Below are 23,374 nucleotides of genomic sequence, written 5' to 3'. Positions count from 1 at the left end.
CCTCAGCTTAGATCCACCGAGTACGTTGAACAAATCTGGTCTACTAGAAAATGCTGCTGAAGCATGCATAAAATTGTGATGACCACAAACAGTTCTTTGTTCTATAAAAATATGCTCCCCCAAAAATAATGAAAAAATACCAATGTCTAATGTTCATACTGGCAAAATGGCAGACCTTCTGGAAAACAGAGAATAGCTGCTTGTATCTTGCATTGTATGCTTGGTATCTACTGCCAAGATGACCGTCTCACTGACACCACCGTCACCATGTTTCTGGTCACACAGCATCCAGGTGCTTTATGGCACACAATTATGACAACAAGCTATTCCCTTGTCATGGTCAGTTCTAATTCCTCCTCATTATTACATGGTCTCCATTCATCAAAAGAGAGAATCAGTTCCAGTGTAACTGGTGTAACTACAAAATATTGCATCTGTTAATTAGCAACAGTGATTTAGACATTCCTAAAAACAGTATATATCTGAAATAGCACCTAAAGAAGGCGTAGCTTTTACATATTCTACTCTTCGGTGAAATTCACATGTACCTGTGTACTGAGTCTGGCTGGGATGGAGTTCGCTTTCCCTGCAGCAGCCCATAGAGTGCTGTGCTCTGCACTTGGAGCTACAACAGCACTAGTATCACACCAGTGTTTTGTCTATTGCTGAGCAGTGCCAGCACAGCACCAAGACTCCCTCCAAAGCCCCCCAAAGCCAGTAGGCTAGGGGCGTGCAAGAGGTGGGGAGCGGACATTGCCAGGACAGCTGATCTAAACTTACTAAAGGGATATTCCTTGAGCAGGACTATTGTATGCCAATAATAAACTACCTGGAAAATCAACAGTCTCCGTTTCATGAAGTACGGCACCAAATAGACTGAAATTATGTTGCTCACCAACATTTCATCATTTTGTTTGGAGTCCTTCAAAAATCATTATAAAGACTGTTTGAAATACACGCCTTTAAAAGGTCAATGTGAAATTCAAGTTCTGTGGTTTGCACTGCATGTGCATAGCCGAGTAAACTACGGTAGTAGAACTGCAGCATCACTATAGGTGATGGATCACCAAAATCTTCACTTCAAAATCTCTTTAGACTCATCACTAATTTCAGGAATCATGATTTATTCATTCAAGCATGAAAACAAAACATGAAGACAAGGAACAGCTGTTCTATTACTGTACGTATAGATGGCAATCCTATTTAAGACATTTTCTGAAACTGTACAAAACCCATACTACTGCTACAAGTAGTTCATTTTACCTGTGCAACATCAACAAATTTTCGATGTTTCTCCAGCAAAACTTTTGTTTCTTGTGAATCATCTCCCAGTCGGATGTGTGTCTTCAGCAGAGCATCCAACAGTTCACTTAACCATTCTACTGCCTTAAAAAAAAAGAAGAAGAATAAAAGCCAGGAAATTAAAATGACATTCATCCAGCAGGGTGAATTAACTACAGCACTACTGTATACTTTTGATTTGGAAAAAGTTAAGGTATCAGTTAAACTAGTAGATCATGCATGAAATCCCCCAAACCACTATTTTCAGTCATTGCCATATCCTTTATTTTCACTGTACAAATTAATTAGATAAGGCATCTGAAAGTGACAAAAAATAATGCTGTACAACTATCAACCCCCCCTAAATTTAGCCAGAGGATTACAAAGACCAGAACGACGAAATTCTGTAGCCATTTCCATACCTGAGCGGCATCTTCTTCACATTTAAATAACTGTACCATCTGAAGCATCTTCAGTCGTCGCACATCTACCATATCCTCACACCTTAACAGTAGCACATACATAGCAGACAAAATACACTCAGAGTTTGACAATAACGTTTTCAAGGAGCAACATTAAAATGCAAGTGTTCATGGAAAGGTGACCAAAGCATTTTTGTGCTGCTTAGAATGATCAAAATAAATACTGTCTGCCATAATAATAAGAAACAAGTAAGCAATAAAAAGAACTGAGCGCTACAACCCACAGACATCATCATCTTAACAAGTCCAGACATGGTTATGCTACAGAAAGTAATGCCAGCAGTAGATACATGACCTTCCAGATTCCTTACCCTGTTGCACTGGTGAGATTTGCAGGCCAGAGGCTTTCATGGTTAAGACAGACTTTTTCCTGCTGAAGTATTTAGGCAAAAGCTGTCTTGAACCTGCCATAATTGTGATTTGTTCTGTCAGCTGGTGACAAAGCTTTATTGGTGAATAAAATGTAAACTGTTTAAAATCACAGTATACATTTTTTAGGCTAAAGATTGCAGCAATTGAACCCTTATGATTCTAATTCATACAAAAACTAATTCCAATTCTCTTGCTCTGAATTAAGAACATTTTGCAGTTTTGTGTAGCCAGAATTAACACGTATTGAAAGCCATTTTCCTTCAACTGTGAGAGCTAAATGTTAAAACATTTAGCAGAACGACCCTTCTACTTCAATTTCAGAGCCTAAGTAGACAGCAAGATTCAGACTCCTGCCTCACACAGCAAATCAAATCACTAATGTCAACAACAGTTAGCACTATAAGCAAATGCTAAAGACCGCATGCACATCTCTCTTTTTCAAACTGGTTGCAAACATAAGCACTTCCAAAGAACAGTTCATTATAATCCTGTGTTTTGTTAAGTGCCCTGCAGTGCTGTAATGCTTACAAAAATGAAATTCGTTGCTCTAATAACGCAGGGAGAGTTTGTGTTCTGAAAGCATAAATAAGGCAGAAAAATGTCCCTAGAAATACACATTACACTGCTTGTATGTATATGTAAATAAACATTCCACTGAATTTGAGGAAAATGAAATGTCAAAAAATACTACTGAACACTATGGTGCCCTTCTGTATTTTTCAGTGGACAATGACAATTTGGTAATTAAATTAATAAAAGTAATAAAAAAGATTTTATCCAATTATAACTTAAGACAATTTTGTTTTCCATCTAAGTAAAGTCGCACTGATTCTTTTGCAAACAAGTGTCAGAAGGCAGAAATAAATTACATTAATTTCCCAACCACTTATTTTCTATTTCTCTCTACAAACATCTTTTTGATGAGAAAAGACTACTGCTAAACCCTGCTCTCTCGTATGTACTTAACCAAGAAACCTTTGGTGTTGTGATAAGAAGTATTACACGGCTGGTTAAGCTTATTCCAGCTAACAAGATAAGCTATGCAGATTAGTTACATGAACCTAATAAAAATTTAATTTCCCATTCTAAAATTCAAATTCCCATTTTTCACCATCTGAAGGATACTACAATGATAAAACTAATAAAATGTACAGATTCTATTCAGTCTTGATTTGAATTTCATTTAGTTTCACTTGATATACTGCAATATTACATAAAAAAAATCTAGTTCACAAACTGAACACAAAAGCAAGTAAATTTCCAACAATCACTACAACAGGTACAAGAAGCTATGGTTAATCTAGGGCAACTGGGTTAAGATTATGGAGACTGACAATTAAGTCAGATTCAGAATGTGCCAGAATGAGAGTTTCTGCTAGTTTTGAAACCTTGTCAAGTTAAACACATTCATGAGATTATAAGATCCTTGCTGAATCTGAAGTATAAAGACTGAAACAGAGAAGACGTGAGCTAAAACAATGTTCTACAACATTTTAATCAAGAGGTACATCATCTAAATAGTTGCTGCCTTTATCTGCTCTCTCAAATATGAATGCACAGGACTTTTTCTTCTCAACCAAGGAATTCACAAATCACTTCATACAACTGTAAGAATTACAGGCATGTAATGTAACTGACTTTAGAGAGTTGAGGCAGCATTTAAAGACCTATTTAATTGTATAGGCATAGCAGATACTTAGGAAAGAGCATCCAAACAGATTAAGTATACAGCAATATTTTACAGTAATGCAAGTGTGCTTGCTTCCAGCAATTCCCAGCCCATTGACTTTGAGGCACAAGCTGCATCTATATTTAAAAACCTTTGATATGTTTATCCTCCCACCGTTTGTCCAAACTCTTCCTGAAACTAGTTAAGCTTAAACTTGTGGCAAAGAATTCCACAGCTTATTTACATACTTAATTACCAGCTTTAGTTTTCAGTGCTTAAGCCAGTTCCATTTGATGCCTTTAGCTTTTGTACTGAAAGAGGCAATGAAAAAAAAAACTATCCCTATCTTTTCCTTGGCTCACTCTTTCTTGCAGACCTTTATCTTACTTTTTGTCTCCCTTCCAGGCTGAAGATCCTCGGTTTAATCATTCATTATCTGAGAGCCTTCTCATACATTTGTCTAAGCATTTTATTGCTTTTTTTTTTTTTGTCCTCTGACTTCCTACATTTCTATATCCCTTCTGAGGAGAGGGACAAGAATTATAGAATACTTAAAACACAAATGCACCACACACCTATACAGTGGCACCAAGATGTTTTCTTTTTAGTTTTCAACCCCTTTCCTAATAATAATTAGCATTCTACTTGCTTCTCATAGTATGACAAAACACTTTTTTGAAAAAATTCTCCAACTTTCGTCTCCTGAGGTAGCAGCTAGTTCAGAGTCCATCACTACATGTATCAAGTTTTTCCCTTTCCTATGTACTTTTCTTTTCTTACTTCTGAATTCCAACTGCTGTTTTACTGCAGTGACGCAAGGTCCTCTAAAACTTTGTGCAGTTGGCCCTCTAAACAACAGCGCTGTGCAAGTAAACAGGATTCAGAGGACATACTTAAAACAGGATGTTAAGTGCTATCAAAATATGTGGTTCCTTATACCGAGTTCCCTAAGAAAACAATTTGTGTTTAGAAGTAATTCCTAAAACGAGCAACTTGACACGCATTAAACCTCGTTGCTCCCTAGCTGCCCCTCTTTGTTCGACCATCATCTGCAAAGTTCAGGCACTTTCTATGGAGAGTACTTTATTGTCTCAGGTGTTACAACGGTAATGATGAGCATCATCATCTGATTCTCTCAGACTGGGGATAGAGCAGAAGGCAGTAATATAGCCAATCCGCAGTACTATTATATCTTAAAAAAATCAATTGAAAATTTGGATGAAGTGAGCGGTGTCAAAATCCATCCTTCTCACAATCCTCCCCAGCATTTTCCTCTACTGAAATTTCATGCCCCACCCTATCTTTTTCCAAAACTTACATAAAACACCAAACATGTTTTGAAAGCTGAACACTGTGCTTCCCTTTTGCTGGTCAGGGGCGACAGAGCTAAAAGGGTAGAGGTTGGAGAAAGAAAGGAGAAAATTTGGAACATTACCACTGCATACTTTTAGAGCCATGATCACTACTGTAGTATTGGTATATTGGTGTTATTATCTCAAACAGATAACATTTAGAAGCTCTCCTGCATCTGTTCCATAACTGCATATAAAAGGAATGTGTAATTCTTGAACATTTATGTGTATAGGAAAGCATTCAAATTCTCCCAGCAAATACTGAAATGCAAAGGTGCCTGGCTTTAGGAATATGCTCCAGTAGACCAGACATGGAAACTTGTCTTTTTTAAAAATATATTATGAATAGTATAAATTGCAATATATCTATCTCTTAACTGAAAATAAAGCAAAATGGTCTCTCTAAAAAAGAGATTTTTTAGGATGACTTTTTAAAAAGAGATTTTTTTTTATAAGAGATGATTTTTTAAAAAGAGATATTTTAAGATGACTTATCAGTACATGAAAATCTTAGTGACTATAACTGTTATTACCTTTGTTTTCTAAGCTGCATATCTTCCATCACTCCTTGGATGTGGTCCACATTTTCTTTGTTTTCAATAGTCACATCTTTTCCATAGGCCCAGGATGCCTGATTAGATATCTGATCAAGAAGACTTTGACCTTTCTCACGCAAGCCTTGCAGGCCTAAGTCTAAAGAAAAAAAAAAAGTAAAAAGCAAAAATTTAACTTTCACATTTGTTATTTTTTTCCCCCAAGTCAAGAGAAGAAATGAAATAGAGACTCTGAGATGGGTGGCTGGAAAGTGAAAAGGACATTACTACATCTATTTCTCTACCCTTTCCAACTTCTAAGTTTGCACAAGTATTCTTCCAGATGAAAAAAGAGCTAAGTCTTCGCTATTTTATGATCTAGCAGATAAAAAGAAAAGGAATAAAAGCTGACAGTGAGTGTTAAATTTTCAGCATACAAAAAGCTAATTAACATCTTTCATCCACACAGTTGCACAATACCCGTAATGTTCATCACTGCTAGGCAGTTGTAACCTAAACATTCCACCATGGCAGAAGTTAGTGTTTTATAACGCATCTGATATGGTTGATATATTTTTCAATACTGAAATATGCTGTTACAATCTGCTGTCGCATTTATTATTTGGCAGGTTTACTATTCATTCTCCTAAAGGAATATCTGTTTTATGCATAAGACACTGTTAAAGTCTAAGCATAATTATTTCTACCATATGCAATTTTGCTTTACAATTCTTCTTCCACATAAGCTTGACAGCGTAACAAGCTTAAGTGTTGCATTTATTAACATACACATTCCAAAACACTGCAAAATACTTGTTAGAAACAAACATTCTAAAACCGAGTGGAAGACAATCTTAAGTCATTAAAAGTCAGTTCTTGGAACAAAAAGGGGACAATTTAAGCACTATATTCTCAAGTTATTAAGAACTATTAGTGGGAAAAAAAGTCTGTTAACAGATGAAATGCATAGTAATGGTATATAACCAATATATAAATTATAAGTAAAACATTTAAAAGACAACTCCATAACACTTCCCAGACTAGATAGCCCAGCAAGTCAAAGGTAGTTAGGTGGAACTTTACTCAGCTAGAAATCTGAAGACTCCTTTGTCTGATGTCCTTTTTAGAAGGGATTTGGGGGGCAAGGACACTTTTTTCCTGTAATGCATTCATCAGAATGTATCCGTCTGAAATGCAGAAATATTATGCTTACCAACGCTCTTCAATTTCTCTTCCAGTAGTTTTAAAGTTTGTTGAATTGATGCTCCATCTGCTGGTGCTACGTCTACACACAACATTCCTAGTAAGCCATCCAATTGCTGAGACAACTAAAACAAAAAACAAATATTGCTGTTTAAAAAGAAATTTTGGGCTTGAGATGCTTGGGTCTGCAATCTACTTCCTAAATGTTTGGGAATCTGTCATTTCAGAAGTGTCTTTTCACATCTTTAGGAAATCAATTCAAGATGAGAGACAAATGTCCCACCTGCTTATAAAATTCCAAAAGCATACATCCCTAGATGGGGGAAAAAAAGCCAAGATTGTTTAAACAACTATAAAAAAGGAATAAATATCAATTTTAAAAAGAAACTATGAAGAGTATATCCAATACTCTTTAAAATGAGAATATATCATCGTGGTACAGGTAATGCACATGATTTTAATAAAAAAGCAAGAGCAAAACTATGTATTTTTTTTAATTACTAACCATTCCATTTCAAATGCTACTGAAATTTAATATATATCGCAATGAACTTTTCTCCCCAAAATGGGAAATTCATCTTCCCAGTGTTTCAATCAGTAAACGAAGACTTAGGGCATTTTCCAAGTGACATTCTATGTCTTCCCTCCTTAAATCTTTTCCAATGTACTGAAAGCTTACACTACTACAGTAATAACACATTGACAGGTGAGCCTGTGAAAAGTTAGGAAGAACAACTTACATCTTGGGCAACACTGTGAAATTCAAGTGCTGCTTGTAATAGATTCTGCCTGAATTCCAGCTGACTGGCCTGCCGGTAACACACATCACTCAGCTGTTGCTGTAATGCTTTTAATTCCACAAGGTCCTCCTCATCCCCTGCATTTAGAAGAGCTGCAATCTGCTGATTAAGCTCAACATAAACAGCAAACCACTCCTACAGACACAAAAATAATACTATTAAAATAATACCAAACATTTTTCTCTTAATATGGCATGCATCTAACTGCAGATTAATAAATAATCAGATTTTAAAATGATTTTATTACAGCTTACACTATAATTATGAAATCTCACAGGAGAGGAGAACTTTTGTAGTTTTAAATCAACTCAAAAAGTGCTTAGAACATTTTGAATAATACATGTACTGCAATATAAAAAAATGGTGTAGAAAGATGGGAAAATTACAAACCATAAGCAGGATAGTTACTAGCTCCCAGCACAAACTCCCACTCGAACTACTTTACTGAACCAACAGAAGAATTCCACCTTTTTTAAACAAACTTCTAATACTTACATGTCTATAGTGCTCTATTGAATAAAGCAATTTTTGACAAGTGGTAAGCCATTCCAAAGGGTGTTCAAAAGACTATCTAGATGTTACTTTCAGTGACACAATTGAAACCGGCAGTAATTTTCCTAAGCCTTTAGAAAAAAACTACTACTGTTCACAAAGTGAAAGTAATCATCATCTTCTAAATACAACGGGCTTTCCGTATATAGAAACTTCAAATGACCCTTCTTTCTTATTTAAGAAAGACTTTATACTACTGAATTCAAAATGTGTAGACTTCGTTTTCAAGTGCTTTGATTACTGAATGCATACACAGGAGTTAATTAATGTTGTCATGGTAGTGTACTTTCTTTTGCAAATATTTCAAATATTTAACAATTCCAGGAGATTTAAAAATTACTTGATACATCAAGATCACACTCACATCTTGCATTATTTAGATGCCTGAAAAATAAAACGTTTGCCCGACAGCTTTTATTTTAGCCTGCAGTAAAATGACATTCAAATGCCCTATACATTTCTAACAACATTGAACAGCACCATCTATTGGCCTAAAATATCTGAATGAATTAGTATTCTTGTCAATCTCCAGTGAGGATGTTTGTCTTTTTTTTTTTTTTTTTTTTTTTAAAGTTATGCCTTCAGCTTTTGCTTCATTTATTTACAAAGCATGTAAACTATAGAATATAGATATTCATGTTCTTGTTGTTTGTTTTTTTCTTTTTACCCAAAGCTTTCTCTACCATCTGCTCACAGTAAGAAAGAATATAAGAAGATGCAATGAGGAAAGAAAAAGTCACAAAAAAGTTAAATTGGCAATCAACCAAAATTTTAAGAGCAGAATAAATCTTTCATCTGCCCCAGAAGAGCCAGCTAGGATGACATACTATTGAAAAATCTTCCATCATCACACTTGTGCTATAGATACACAAGCTCATTAAACTCAGTTTACACAACATAACTCTTGTTATTACCTTTAGATATTGAACATACAAATCAAGCTTACCAAGCATGACAAATCAAATATAATATGGCAAGTCAAACAAAAAATCTAGGTCAACAATTAATTTTCATCATTAAAGAAAGTAAAATGATTGCAGTAATTGATTTTCAGCAAGTTATCAGTGCAACTAAGAGACTGGTAAACCATACAATATGGTTTATAATATAATATCTAATTAATAATATAATATTTGTTTATAATTACCAATAAAATGTGTATTTCTGATATTTTCCACTAGGGACATATAGAAGATGTTCATGACACCTCAACCATGTAAAAAATACTCAAAAATAACAGCTCAAGTATACTGCCCATCAATAAAACAGGCAGGAAATGGGGATACCCCCAAACAAAACAAATACCTTTTTTTTTTTTTCCCCACTTTCAAAGTAAACTGAAGCAGAAAAGGCTACTTTGATAACAAATCTAACAAGATAACAAATCTTGTTTGCATCTTTGGAATTGTCTTTAAAATACAAGCAATATAATCAGCAATAAATGAAAAAGAAAAGATGAATGAAAAAGAAAACAAGATGTCAAATCAATTTTTAGGAGAGAAAATACCCAGCTATTATGAGATGTTTAGAAATCACAGAAAAAGGCCAACCACATTCCATTGCTGTTTTCAAAAAATTGTTTTAATTTATAAACAGGAATCCTAATAATTACTGTTGGTATAAAAATGGAAAGTAACTTTTCCATTTCTACAAAATCCTGCCAGAACCAGAGAACCAGGAAACGTTTGGCATTTTCTGTGCCTTACAGCGATGAGCAAGCTATAGGTCATATTGTAAACCTCATTGGGATTTCAATGACTTCAAAGACTATATTTAGCCACAGCTAAAGCATAGTTCTCTATGCTACAGACAGTGAGAACGAAGTCTATTCTAACTTTTCTCTTGTTAGTCTGAAGTGCTTGTATGATTAAAAGGTTTTCACAATTATTTTTGTCAATAAAGAATGCAGTTGAATTTTTTTTTAAATTAGGATTCTAAGTGTAAGATGGTTTAAACTTCAGAAGATACTGTTTTTCAACATAGAACATTGCTCAAAGAGCTTAAAGCAATGAAAACACAAAGGAGATGAGATCACTTGACCAAAACAGACAAATACCTACAACGCACGCTTCTTCATCTGAGCAACAAAAGCATAGTAAAGATGCAGCCAACAGAAGCAAAGTAGTCTAAGGCACAGTTAACTTATTAACAGAAGTTACTAAGTTATTAACAGAATATTAACTTATTCACCCAAGAAATATAGGATTTCTCAGCCCCTGCCTGCCCAACTAGAGGCAGGGAGGAAAAAAATTCACTCCACCTGTTCTACATGAAACCTTAAAAAAACGCTCTGCCATAATAAAACAAAAAAAAATCATAAATAGAAATCATTTTTCTACACTGGAAAACAAAATAACATCTACATACAGTGAACATAAGTTGCTAAATTGCTTAATTAGTAAACCATAAGATCATTCACTACCCAAAATTTCTAGGTACTCTAACCAAAAAACATTGCATGTAACTGCAAGCACTTAGAATTGTTTTGCTACTTGAAAAGACAGTGGAAGTCTCACACTGTGCTGACTCTCAATCTCTTCATGCTTCTGTTGCAATGCTTGTGAAGCTCTAATTGAGTCGCCTATTCCCCACTGGGTCCTTAGCTGTTCTGATCCAGGTCCTTCAAGCCAATTGACTACCTGTAAATAAGATAAAGATGACAAAGAACAAAACAGCAGATCAATTACATGAAAACTGGTATAAAAATAATTCTAACATAAGCAGAAATATACGTATATATATATATATATATCTTGTTAAATCCATTTGTATCTTCAAAAGCATTATGTAGAAGTTACTTTTCATTAACCTTAGCCTGTCAGCTCCATAAAAGCAGTTGGCAGCTAGCAAAGATTGGTGTCACTTCATATCTGTCAACAACAAGTTAAAACATGATTTTCTTGATACGGACACTTAAACAAGACTTTTTTTTTTAAACTGAATTGCAATGCACAGCTGTATTCAACCTCACACCTGAGAGTTTTCTCCCAATTTTGTTGAACATCTTAACACACAAGTACATCATACATATTTATTCCGAAATCAAAATTTATACTTTTAGTATTTTAGGTGTTTATTTTGTTCAACTTGCTCCACTCAAACTACAGAAGCCTCTTACAGAGTTTTAATGGCATCATTTTATTGGATCTGCCCTGGCAGAACTCTGCAGGATCCTGGTGATAGAGTTTTGGATTATGACATGAGATTTTATTATTATTAAAACTATTCTCATTTTTGCTAATATTATTTAAATTAAAGCAGAGCATCTCAAATTTATACACATCTGAATTACCAGATTATACCTTAAGGGAAAATAAAGCTTTAAATTTCTAGGAAGTATATAGTCATAATGAAACCTAAAGAAAGTCTCTTACTACCAAGTCCTGAAGTAAGGAAATCTATGAATACCCCCATATTTTGAACTTTAATGAAAGAGCATTGGAAGCCAGCTTCTTCTTTGGTTAGGCTTTGGAATGGGTTGCCCAGGGAGGTGGTGGAGTCACCATCCCTGGGGGTGTTTAAGCAAAGGTTGGATGTGGCACTTAGGGACATGTTTAGTGGGTAATGTTGGTGGAAGGAGGATGGTTGGACCAGATGATCTTGGAGGTCTTTTCCAACTTTAATGATTCCATGATTCTATGATTTTTTACTGCATCTTTTGTTTAAACAAAGACAACAGAACAGATCCAAAGTTTTTCAGAAAAAATACAGTAACAGTGCAACACCGTAACTATAAAGATAAATGAAACACCCAGGAGACAACTGCACAATTTTTCTAGTGCTGCTAGGCCGCTTTGTAACAGTAAGCAAGAGCCATCATCCTTACCGAAGGTAACTCAATTCACTCCATGCTTATTCATTATGTCTGTGGTTTCCCCCCCAGCCTCCTTCTTATAAGCAGCACCATTTCAGAACACACAATGTTTGTTCCAAAAGCATCCTGGGGTTTCCCTCTTTTATCACTTCTAGTAACCCTCAGTTGTCATATTAAGACCCTACTGCTCTTGATTTTTTTTTTTTCTGTTTCAAGATTAACCTTGTGGTGTGCTCACCATCTCTGCTGTGCCTTGTTAAATACGGTAGGAACCTGAACTGGAGGCGCCTAGATAGCTTACTGTAACTTCAGTATGGTAAGGGCAGCTCACATATGGAAACCATGGTTTGGGTTCACACCAGCAACATGTGCAAGACCACTGCTTAGCAGTCTCCACTCTGACCAAGGCCACCACTTCATTTCAAACTACTGCTTAGCAGAGCACGTGAACATCCTTGTGTGACAAATATTTGATCTGAGAAGAGTCACCGAGGGAGCTGGAGTAAGGCAGCAATGTTATTTTTGTAAAATACATACTTTTAATCGTTAATGACTAGAGATGCAATTGTAATGAAAATAACAGGAAATCAAAACAGAAAAAATTAGCAACACAGCAAGTAACTTTTCTCTGTACACACTCCTTCCAAATGAAAATACTGCAAGCATGTTATACCGTAAGTTGTTTGTTTTGACAAAATAAATTCCACTTCAGTTTACCTCCAACAGTCCATCATTACCTTCTTTACTTTTCTCTATTAGATCAATTTTTTCCCCACAAGCCAAAAAGAAACTACATCAGTTTATAGATTTAGTAATTTTTAGTTTGTATAACATTTAGAGAGCTATAAAATGCACTTTATAAAACAGATTAATTCAGTAAAATATTAAAGCACATTCTTGCTGTGTACCGAGACTGTTCACTTACTATGCAGCATCCGTAGTGTAGACAGAGCAAAGAAAAGACTATTTCTAATAAAAATATTGCAAAATGAGGCTGATGCAGCAGTAAACAAGTTATTTAAATGCATTAACAATGGCAGTTGGCCAAGCTAGTTATAAATTTCTTTTTTCAATCAGCACATCTTGTTCAGCCACTATAACTTTACCACAGGGAATAAAATTCTCATCACCCCATTATATACACTGCCATGCTAATGCGTTCTATACAGTACAAAGGGTGAACCCTTTGCATATTTTTTTTTATTTCCAACTCAAAATATCAGAAGATTACTTTTTTTTATTTTTTTATTATGATCTGAATGACTACACAAGTGAAAAAGATTCCTCTCAGTAGATTAATATTTTTACTCCTAGAAATAAAAACAAGATTGATTAGTTTTTATCTTCCCATACCTGGAACACTGAAGTGTGAGTACTTGATTTGCACTTGCCGTGCTTTAGAAATGTCAGTGTGTAAAGGTTAAAAGCAATATCCATTCCATTTTCTGCATGGTCAAGCTTCACAGAAGCTTAAAAACATAAATCTAATTTCAAGTAATGAACACTTGAGAAATAATCAAAGAAATTGAATTAATTTTATCTCTACTGAGACTATGCTGATAAAATATTGAAAGTGCCAATTACAAGCCTGTTTCCGAAGGACCAGATCAACTCATTATGACCTTTAACACACAATTGATTAGGAAGATTTCTGTTCATTCTGGTCAGAGTAACCTCAAAATACAGTGTTAAAATCACTTTAACTTAGTTAAACCATCAAACACTAGACAAATAAAGGAATAAATGATGGCTTACCTTCATGTAACAGGAACTTTCAGTAACAGTAACAGACAACAACGTGTCAGGGAAGTTTTCCAACTCTCAAGCAAAACTACAGTCAACTGTGTCTCATTTGTCAATGTTCTTTCTTTTGCTAATATGTCAGGTTTCTACCCTCTAACAACGTAAGAGTATGTTGTCACAGACAAAGGGACAATGTGAAGGTTCTTCAATGTGGGGGTGAAAGCAGGTTGAGCTGAGCTCTGCATTCTTACCACCCCCATGTATCAGAGGAATCTTTAGAAAGTCCCTCCTAGTAGCCAAAACATAAAGCATCCAGTCAAACTAGCATGCTGCAGTTTCAGGAGTGAAAGGAATCATGAAGAATAGCAAGAAGCTCCTCATCTGATTCTTAGTTTTGCAGAGAACACAGTCTGGGATTTGAGCTCAAGCCTTCTTCCCCACCTTATTCAAGAACAACTTCATCCTTACCTGCATTACCTTCTGCTGAATCTCCTCTAGTTGAGTTCTCTTGCTACGTTGTCTACAGACTTCCTGGTAGCGGGTATATTGCTCTCGGAGGGAGTCTAGTAGCTTCATGACCTGTGGCTGAGCAAGTAGTTCATCATCCATTGGAGACCATGATACTCCTCCATCTGAACCATTAAATCGACGCTGTTGTAGCTCAGATAGCAACTCATGGCCTTTAAAGGAATGTATAATGGTATGGTTAATTTGGATACAAAACAAGCACACAAGTGATGAGTCAGCAAATGTACTTTTAGACCACCCAGCAGTACATTTCCATAGCTAATCTTTCATACATTGTACACATTTAATGATGTCATTTTATTAACATGCAGAGCACAAGGCAGTCTGCAGGGCTGTACCAGTCATAAAATAGGGCAAAAATGTGGTATATTTAAGACATATAACAGAGATAACATGAATTTAACATTCACTGACAGTAATATTAATATAAGAGAACACTTGCAAAGCACAATGCTGAGTCAGAAACAACCGTAAGTATTCTGGTTTACTTCAAAATATCGTATAGCATCCAAAGTATTTCTCTCATACAATTTGTATTCTTAGAATAAATGAACAATCTAAAAGCACTAACAAATTAAACATATCACTTCTGTTAGCTGACAAGATTTTATAACATGCACATAAGTTCCTATGAAAGCGTGTAGCTGAATCCAAAGTATTTTGATTAAAAATATTTTCTCACTGGCCTCATGTTTTAATTTGTGCTTTTAAACACCATGTTATGGTACAGAATCCCAGCAGTGTAAAGACTGTCATATATATGAAAATAGCATGGTTGGCTATTTAGTCTTCCAATTAAACTGTTCAAAGAATGTAAGTTATTGTTAAGTTGTGGTAAAATTTTCTGCATATAAATACTATACTACTAGTCAACTCAGATAACCTATTTGTACTCCCAAAAGCTTGATGAACAAGTTAACAAATAAAACAGTGTTTGGTCAGTAAAGAAGTGTTGACGTACAAGTAAAAATCTGCCAATCCCACATCAGCCATTCAGGTCTTAAAACGGTAACATGCCAGTTCACCAAAACAAGCAAACAACAAAAAAAGACACCAGAATAGTAATTACAGTACCTCGAGAAAAATGCAGAAAAATAGACTCTAAATTCAACCAGTATCATCTAGACAATCAAAATGCCAAAGGCTTTGGAGATTGCAGCAAGCAATTACTCCGCATTTCTTATTGTGAGATGAACTTATCTTAAGAATTCAAATACATTTTGCCATGCTGTGGAAATAAACATCCTTTATTCCATCTTATAAAACACTACAAGGCACAGATAGCTGCAGGGCAAGCAGTGTAAGGTTTTTACAAGTCAGTTATACTAGGATAATTTTGATTTTTACTGTATTTTTTCAGAAGTAAATAATTACTATTTTCAAGGTAAAAACTTTTTTTTTTTTAAAACTAGATTCTTATTAAATTAAGAACTACAGTTTTTACTTTGATTTGGAGCCTGTGAAAGCAACAGTACTTATTACGGAAGACAAGGCTTTTATTTAAAACCTTAGAACATCACCCCAACAAATTTTTACCATTTTTCCTTCTTTTCATTTGGTTTGTTCATATTTGCATTTATGAGACAAAACTAATCAGGGAATTTTTTTTTTATTCTCTAACTTTCAATATAGTGGAGCTGACAAAAAAAAAGAAAGTAAAGTTATCTGTGAGGAACTCCCATGACTTGATAAAAGTTAATACATTTTAAAAGCTCCAACAATTTTTTATGCAATAATTAAGAAAATAGACAATGCTTCCAAACTTCCTTGGGAGCCACCTATTCGACAAATTGAAATGTTTTGTCCAAACATCTTACCATTAGAGGAGGATATATAATTAGACTAAAATCTACTGACAGTGTCTACAGACGCTTTGTATTTTAAAAGCTTTAAAGACTCCAGAAAGTAACTATGATGTCACTTTTTAACTCAAACAATATTCTTCCGCATCTAAATAAGCTAAAACTTTGCAAAGAGTGCATGCAGAGGCAGCAGTTCTCTGTAGCATATGTTACATGACTCACACATTACATTGTAGGAGGCTATAAGGATTCTGAGCACTCCTCAGACTCTGATCACCATCTTCACATGGTTCATTACTTAATACTCTACAAAGGCACAAATCTTTAAGCAAATTTCTACTCCAAATCAACAGTGCCACTGCACTTTATGGTGAATAAGAAATCCACCTGAAAAAAACATTTTGTTCAAAGAAAATTAATTGTTTAAGGTTCAAGGGAGATTCCAAGCAGTGAAGAGTCAGAAGACTGTGTTTCACGTTTACAGATAGTCAACTCAGAACATGGCTGATGCAAATTATATGAATTGTGCAGGAAAATGCTATTTGTGTTGTAGCCATTTGATAGCTACTGAGATTAATTCATTACATAAGGCCAACATATTAGATTCATCTAGAAGCAATGTATTCTCAAATTAAACCTATTAATTTATGGTAACACCGTGAAAATGGTATCAGCACTACTAAAACCTATTTTAAACAGACAAGTATCATTTGGAGTTCTTCCACGTATTTGCTAAGATTTCTTTTTTAACCTAAAGATTACGTTAACTGGTAAGTTTATTACATTGAGATGTTCGTTAAGATAGTTATCATGCCCTCCGTGCTTTCATGTGGGGCATGAAAATGAATAATGAACTTTATTAACCAACGTGATTATTTTTCAACTTACCTGTCTGCAGTACCATCTCAGGATCAACTGATGGAAGGAAGTTCAAATCTACTGATCTTGAATAAAGTAATAAACACGTTATTAATCATTCATTTCTAATACAGTAGCACTACAAGGCTTCAACCAACACCGGAGCTACCACAAAGCATTAAGAGACTCTGTGTTACTTTCCTCCACACCTCTCCTTCCTTCACACCCCAAAGAACTAATATATTATATACTACAAAATAGGTAAAGAACGGATCAAGTGACAGCTGCATTCATAGTTTACAGAACTGCATAACAGTGGCAGCGGCTTTGTTCTTAAATGTGGCCTGCCAGCAGGGATAACCAAGCAAGATCATAGCCCCACCAGCTTGTGCACTGTCTGTCGTAAGAGACTTCCAACAAAGTATAAAACCGAAATACAAATATCCTGCATCCCAGCCTAATACCTTAACTAAACAGGCTCTTTGTAAATCTATAGAAAGAGCTATCATTTATCAAAGTCACAGGAAATAACTGAAAACATCAGCTTGCCTTTGACATTGTTTAGAGATGTATTGTAACACACGTTAAAAAAATCTTAGAGTCCCTTAGTTTCTTTTGGAGCCTGTTTACATCTGGTACACAACTACTTATTAGAAAGAAAAGTACTGTGAGTAAATCCCTCTCCCCCATCTTGATTCTAAGTATCGGTAAAAGCAGCCAGTCATAAAATTCTCACTTTCTGTACTCATTTTTATCAAACCAGAAGTGCAGCTATATGCAACCAATAGCCAAGCAAGCATCCATATATCACAAATTTTGTAGTCTGTATTTTAAACTTTGAAAATTTCCTTACATATTTTGTATGACATTTAAGACATTATTGCATTTTCAATATCACTTTGAATTCCAATGAAATTTTATATCAAAAACATTAATTTCAAGAAGCTAACCACACACCTCTCTTTTTCTTGAGTTCCTTTATCACTTCCATTGTTAATTAGAGCAAGCTCATCTAGTAAGGATGTTGATTCTTTTGTGAATTTTTCAAATACCTAAATAAAACATGTTTTACATTTAGAAAAACAATTTTAAGTGACAGTATTTGAAGGCATCACTACAAATTTATCCGCTAGTTCTGATAATATACTTCAACCTTCACATTGTTGCCCAACATTCAGATGGCACAGTAAAAATAGCAGAAAATAAAAAGGGTTGTTCATGGAACACTTAGAAGCACTAAGATTCCTTAGGAAAATAAAAAATAGAACACTGAATATAACAAAGAAGGGCTGAATTCTGAAACACTCACAAATCTTTGGATTTTTGCAAAACCTGTAAGCCCTTATGGACATATATATTCCACCGTTTCATTTAAGCCTCAATCTTTAAGTAAATCTTAACAATAATACTGAATGAATATGTTACAAAAACATCCAACAGCTCGCTTGAACGGATTAAAATAACCAACTTTGTGAAGATGACAGTTTTTCATTGCTACAAATAAGAGCTATAGTGTAATAAATAGCTGATATAAAAGGAGTAGTAGTTATAAATTAAAAAATACTCCTAATCAGTTTCTTTAAATGTAGGAGTATGTATAGATAGCAGGGCCTGTTTAGTCAGACATTGGGTACTGCTCACATGACTCCTCTAGAACAAAGTTTTAACAGAACCAGACATGATCTGGTACCAGAACTGATATAGGCAGTAACTTTCAGGTCTTTCTCATGTTCATAATTTATTAATTCATGGTCTAGAGCTGAAGTTTCCTTAACCGATGTAGGACCAGTTAAATTTCAGGAAAAAACAAGAAGGACAAGAGGTGGACAGCTCTTAAAACCTAATTTATAAGAGTGGTTTATAAAACAAAAATCCACAGAACTAAAATGTATAAAGCAGAAGTCCCAGCTACAGTGGAAATACTGTGCTTATCAACTCTGTGAACGTAAGTAGTAGTAAGCAGAAGCCAGATTTGTATATACCAGACAAAAAAAATGAAAGACGAAGATATTAAATATCCCTGCCCCATCCTCTGCCCTAACATGTGCCCAGACTCTCTTGGTTTCAGGAAAAGCAGAAACAACCTAGCCTACACACACATACTGCTCCTGATGAAAGTCCAACAGAAAAAAGCTGCACAGTAGATTGTCCTTCTGCCCTCGGGTCTGAACACTTATATCTTAATTTGCTAAGATCCAGATGGGGAAAAAAGTATAGCCCTCAGATTTTTTTCAGGGGAAGTTCTATTATGAGATTGGCTGCATGGTACTTTTGAAGGCTTTGGGCAGTTGGAGTTGGAAAGCACTGTGGAGAATCTGTGTCCAGAATCCCACCTATAGACCCTAGAGGGGTCTATAGGATACACATTTGAAGAACACATTGCACAGGAGAATAGTTTCTTTCAAGATTAAATGTTGTATTAAAGATTCAAGTAACTGGAAAACAAATACCAGTGGAGAACTGATTAGAAACGTTCTGCAGTGCTATGTGCACCTACAGTCACTGTAACAATTTATGCATATTAATGATTTAGGGGCGTATTTGCTCCTAGACGTTTACTGCATCCCTGTATCCACAGCACTGACAGAGATTTCAGTGTAGGGCAGCTTAAAGACAGGCTCTCAGTCCACAGGAACTGAGGCATAAGAAAACTTTAAAACACCTGCAGAGTCCAAGTATTTCCTCCTTGCTTGGGATTTCTCCTATGAGTAGGCAAAAAGTTTCCCTTTGCAGCCACTATACCATACATTCAGGCTCTTCTAGAGTGATGGTCTAAGAGAGCTTCAGTAAGGAACACGCTAGTTCAATAAATTGATTACATTAGCTTAGTCACCCCCTTGAGTAAAATCCAGTGTTAGTAATTATGTATATTCATCCATTTGAATTGCAATACTATGCATAGGAAAAATCTATACACTTAGCAGTTCCTACACAAATAAAAATATAGATCAAGAATGAGACATTTGAAAGAAAGAGGAAACTAACCAGCCTCTTATTCAACCAATCCATGTGATCATAGGTGAGAGTTCCTCCAAAATCTTCTGTTAGTTGACATGGTTCAATATACCGAGTCAGTTTGTTAGCAGATACTAGAATAACCTGCAACAATAGAAGAAATTTTAGGTACAGGTGTAGGCAATGTTTATACTTAAGTACTTGACAAGTTGTGCTAAGTGTCCAGAGGTACTGACCAGAACTTCTCTGTGATTCACAAGAAGGGACCCTCCTACTGCTAAACATATCAATTATGACTGGTTGCAGTTAACTGGGACCTAAACCAGGCATGTAGTTTTGATACGCAGCCTACATCTCATGCATAATCCTTTAACAGAACCACCTGTACCACCTTGTCTATGTACAGCAGGAGAAATAAACATGGTTCCTGTCTGTTTTCTTTGTGGTAACTGATGCTTCTTAAGCCATACTTCACATGATCTATTTTTAGGGAACTTAGTAGCAGGATATCACGCTGCAAAGTACTTAGAAGTGTTTGCACTATTCTCTTGCAGTAAAAGTATTTGCAGTACACTCTTGCAGTCCTTTATACCGCACAAGTTAAGCGCCTCTATTTACTGTGCAAATGTGCTGAACATATTTATAGTTTAAGTAATTTTTACATTGTTCCCATGCCTCTCAGTTAATAAAAAAAGAAAATTAATTTACTCATTCGGGACATTTCAGAAGTGAAACAAATGTAAATAAGGTAGCTGGTTCATACCACTGAAACATCACTTCTAAAAAAACTGCCTCAATAAACGGATGGACTGCACTGAGACTGCTTATGTTTGAGTATTTTATTGAAATACTTTAAGGGAGTGGTAAGACCAGGCAGGGGATACGCTTTACAAACTTGTTCCATGGAGACATTAAAAAAAAAAAATCTTTTCTAGCAAAGCAAAACCTTCATTTAACAAATATTAGCAACGAGATAAAAAATCTTTCTCCCCACCCACCCCCCACAAGTAAGATTTGATCAAAGAACACAAATTTCATTTGCATCTTATTAGCAAGATCTCGAAGATGACGAAATTTCAAATAGTAAGCCTTGTTGTAACTTATGATGTTGCTCCAAAAAAAAATATTTATTCTCTACAGTTCAAAAACTTTGAGCTAACGGAGTTATTGACTTATCTCAGACAACTGCAGTAAGCCTGCTTGAAAACTTCAAAAAAAAAAAAAGGAAAGCAATCATTTGAAATTTTGATGAAGTGGAAGCGGAAGGGAGGTTCCTCAACAGAATTTAGCTCTTGTACTGAATTAGACTAGTGACAGTGTTAATGTTAACTCCCTCCATTTGCTTTACATTAATAACTTTCTCTGCATTACTGTTTTAATTAGCTACCACAGATCTCTACTTAAACATGGGCTGAGAGGCAAGGGAAAAAAAAGGTTGAAAACTGGAAGGTGTGATGTTGTAGAACAGATAAGACCTTCTCAAAGACACACTAATAGAATATTGTCTTAGACTGTCTTTACTTATTATTCTAGACAATTCTATTGTAAGGTCAGCACTTAGAGCATACAAACTGTTGCCGTCAGATCCCTAAAACTTTTTCAAAATCTGATCACAGTAATTGTCTTTGACCTTCTGTGAAAATTAATGGCAGATCACCACATTCTGCCAATTTTTTCTTTATGAATTAGCGTTCTATCCTCTTTGCATCCGAATTTCACAATTTAACATAAAGAACACAAAGAACATCTTCATTAATTTCTTTCCTCTGTGAAGACTGCCATTCTCTGTGATGGCTTCCCATTGCTATCATCTCTATTGCCAGCTCTGAATATTGGTTAAGACACAGGTATAAACGAAGACAATTTACAGTTATAAAAATAGAAGTATCCTACTGTTTGCTTACAACTGGACTGATTTTTCTTTTCCAAAGTGATCTTATTATGTTGGCTTTAGAATTATTTTTTTTTTTCAATCTCAAGCAAAAGCCTTTGGGCAGCAGACTATAATGTGAACATCTTAAATCTCCTAAGGGAAAAATGAATAGGTCTGGACAGAAGGCAAGACAGGGTCTTTCAAAGACTGGGAAAAGTACTAACTGTTGAATCCTTAAGTCTTTGCTTCCCTTCCCACTCGGCCCACCCCTTCTGACAAAGTGACAGCTAGTAAGGTGACTGGTAACAGGTTTCAAATGTGTCCCATTTGGTACTGATCAGAGCTTGCCACCATCTGTACTCGCTTCTTTTTATAACTTAGAAGAGCGGTAACACCTCTCATCATTGTTCTACTCTAATCAACAATATTGGCCTGCCAAAACATTGTTAAAGCCTTTTCAGAAATAATACAGACAATTGTTTGGGGAAAAGTAGAAGTGCTGTATTTTATTCCTCTGGACACTAAAGTTATTGTTTTCTAGTAGCATGATTTTGATTGATGCAACAGTGCCATTAACACTAATCTCTAATAATGCAAGAGCTCTGAATACTGTTTGTACAAAGCTGAACTCTCCCTCTACGTCATTTCCATTTTTTTCCCCAACCGTTTTCATCAATTGTCTGCAAACAGATGGAGGCAGATGTCAAAATCAGCAAAGGAAACTTCTGAATATTCAATAGGACATGCAAAAGGATCCCCCCAAATGATAAAAACATCCATGTAAGCTTCCTTTAGGGAATAAAAAAAGCTCCTTAATGCAAATGTCACATATCCATTTGTGGTAAAGGCCATGAAAACTATAAATTCTGGTGCCTCAGCATTAAAACAATAAACTTCTTAGTACAGATGGTTGCTTCGGTTGCTTTCTTAATGCTCATCTCGGATGTGCTACAAACAATTGACTAGCATATAATAGGTGGACATCACCTACTTATCTTTTTTTGCTCTGGTAATCTTCTTTGTCATGAAACAGGCTATGACTGAGCTGCTACACGCTGAACTTCAAGACAGAAACCTTGACTACACCCCCTTGCCAGTCCCCTCAAGGGATTTAGGTGAACGTAAACAGGCATCTGTGAAACCCAGGAGAACACAACTGTACCTTAAGTCACAATATTACCACAATTGGAACCACTTCCAGCCCTTAACTTCAGGCACTTAATTACCTTTATTACCTTATTACCTTTATTAACAAACACCTAGCTGTCCGAAACACAGACAGGGCTTTCAGGGGTTCTTTGCATTGCTCTATTGTATTTGGGCTACTTTTCAAAGGAAAGTGTCTTTAGGGAACTACTTGAAAATATGATCTTATTCTGTAAGATAAGCATCCTGAAGACAAAGATGTAGGATTTCCTTACTTATAAGGCTCTAAAGCACATTACAAGAATGAAAATGAAGTAATGCAATGAAAAAAATGAAAAAATAAAGGGGTTGGCCACTTGACTGAAAATCAGAACCCATGCCATCTGTTCCACTCCTTCACACCACTTTGAC

At 35.4% G+C, this 23,374-nt stretch overlaps 1 protein-coding gene across 20 annotated transcripts in view; it reads right to left on the bottom strand.

Moving 5' to 3' along the window:
* The window catches only part of SESTD1 (SEC14 and spectrin domain containing 1), a 53,595-nt gene that overhangs the window by 4,622 nt on the left and 25,599 nt on the right, over positions 1 to 23,374 (bottom strand). For 17 of the 20 annotated variants that reach the window (XM_040561228.1, XM_040561230.1, XM_040561231.1 and 14 more), the window contains 10 exons: positions 19,975 to 20,088; positions 17,947 to 18,041; positions 17,020 to 17,075; positions 14,270 to 14,481; positions 10,761 to 10,883; positions 7,633 to 7,827; positions 6,903 to 7,017; positions 5,690 to 5,849; positions 1,704 to 1,785; positions 1,264 to 1,386 (listed from right to left, as the gene is read on the bottom strand). In XM_040561228.1, coding sequence (XP_040417162.1) covers positions 1,264 to 1,386; positions 1,704 to 1,785; positions 5,690 to 5,849; positions 6,903 to 7,017; positions 7,633 to 7,827; positions 10,761 to 10,883; positions 14,270 to 14,481; positions 17,020 to 17,075; positions 17,947 to 18,041; positions 19,975 to 20,088 — 1,275 coding nt within the window. The remainder of the gene's footprint in view (positions 1 to 1,263; positions 1,387 to 1,703; positions 1,786 to 5,689; positions 5,850 to 6,902; positions 7,018 to 7,632; positions 7,828 to 10,760; positions 10,884 to 14,269; positions 14,482 to 17,019; positions 17,076 to 17,946; positions 18,042 to 19,974; positions 20,089 to 23,374) is intronic. The other 3 variants (XM_040561244.1, XM_040561245.1, XM_040561246.1) reach the window with 1 other exon arrangement.

The sequence above is a fragment of the Cygnus olor genome, chromosome 6 (genome assembly GCF_009769625.2).
Source record: "Cygnus olor isolate bCygOlo1 chromosome 6, bCygOlo1.pri.v2, whole genome shotgun sequence".
Lineage (NCBI taxonomy): Eukaryota > Metazoa > Chordata > Aves > Anseriformes > Anatidae > Cygnus > Cygnus olor.
This window is presented reverse-complemented; position numbering and strand designations above follow the sequence as displayed.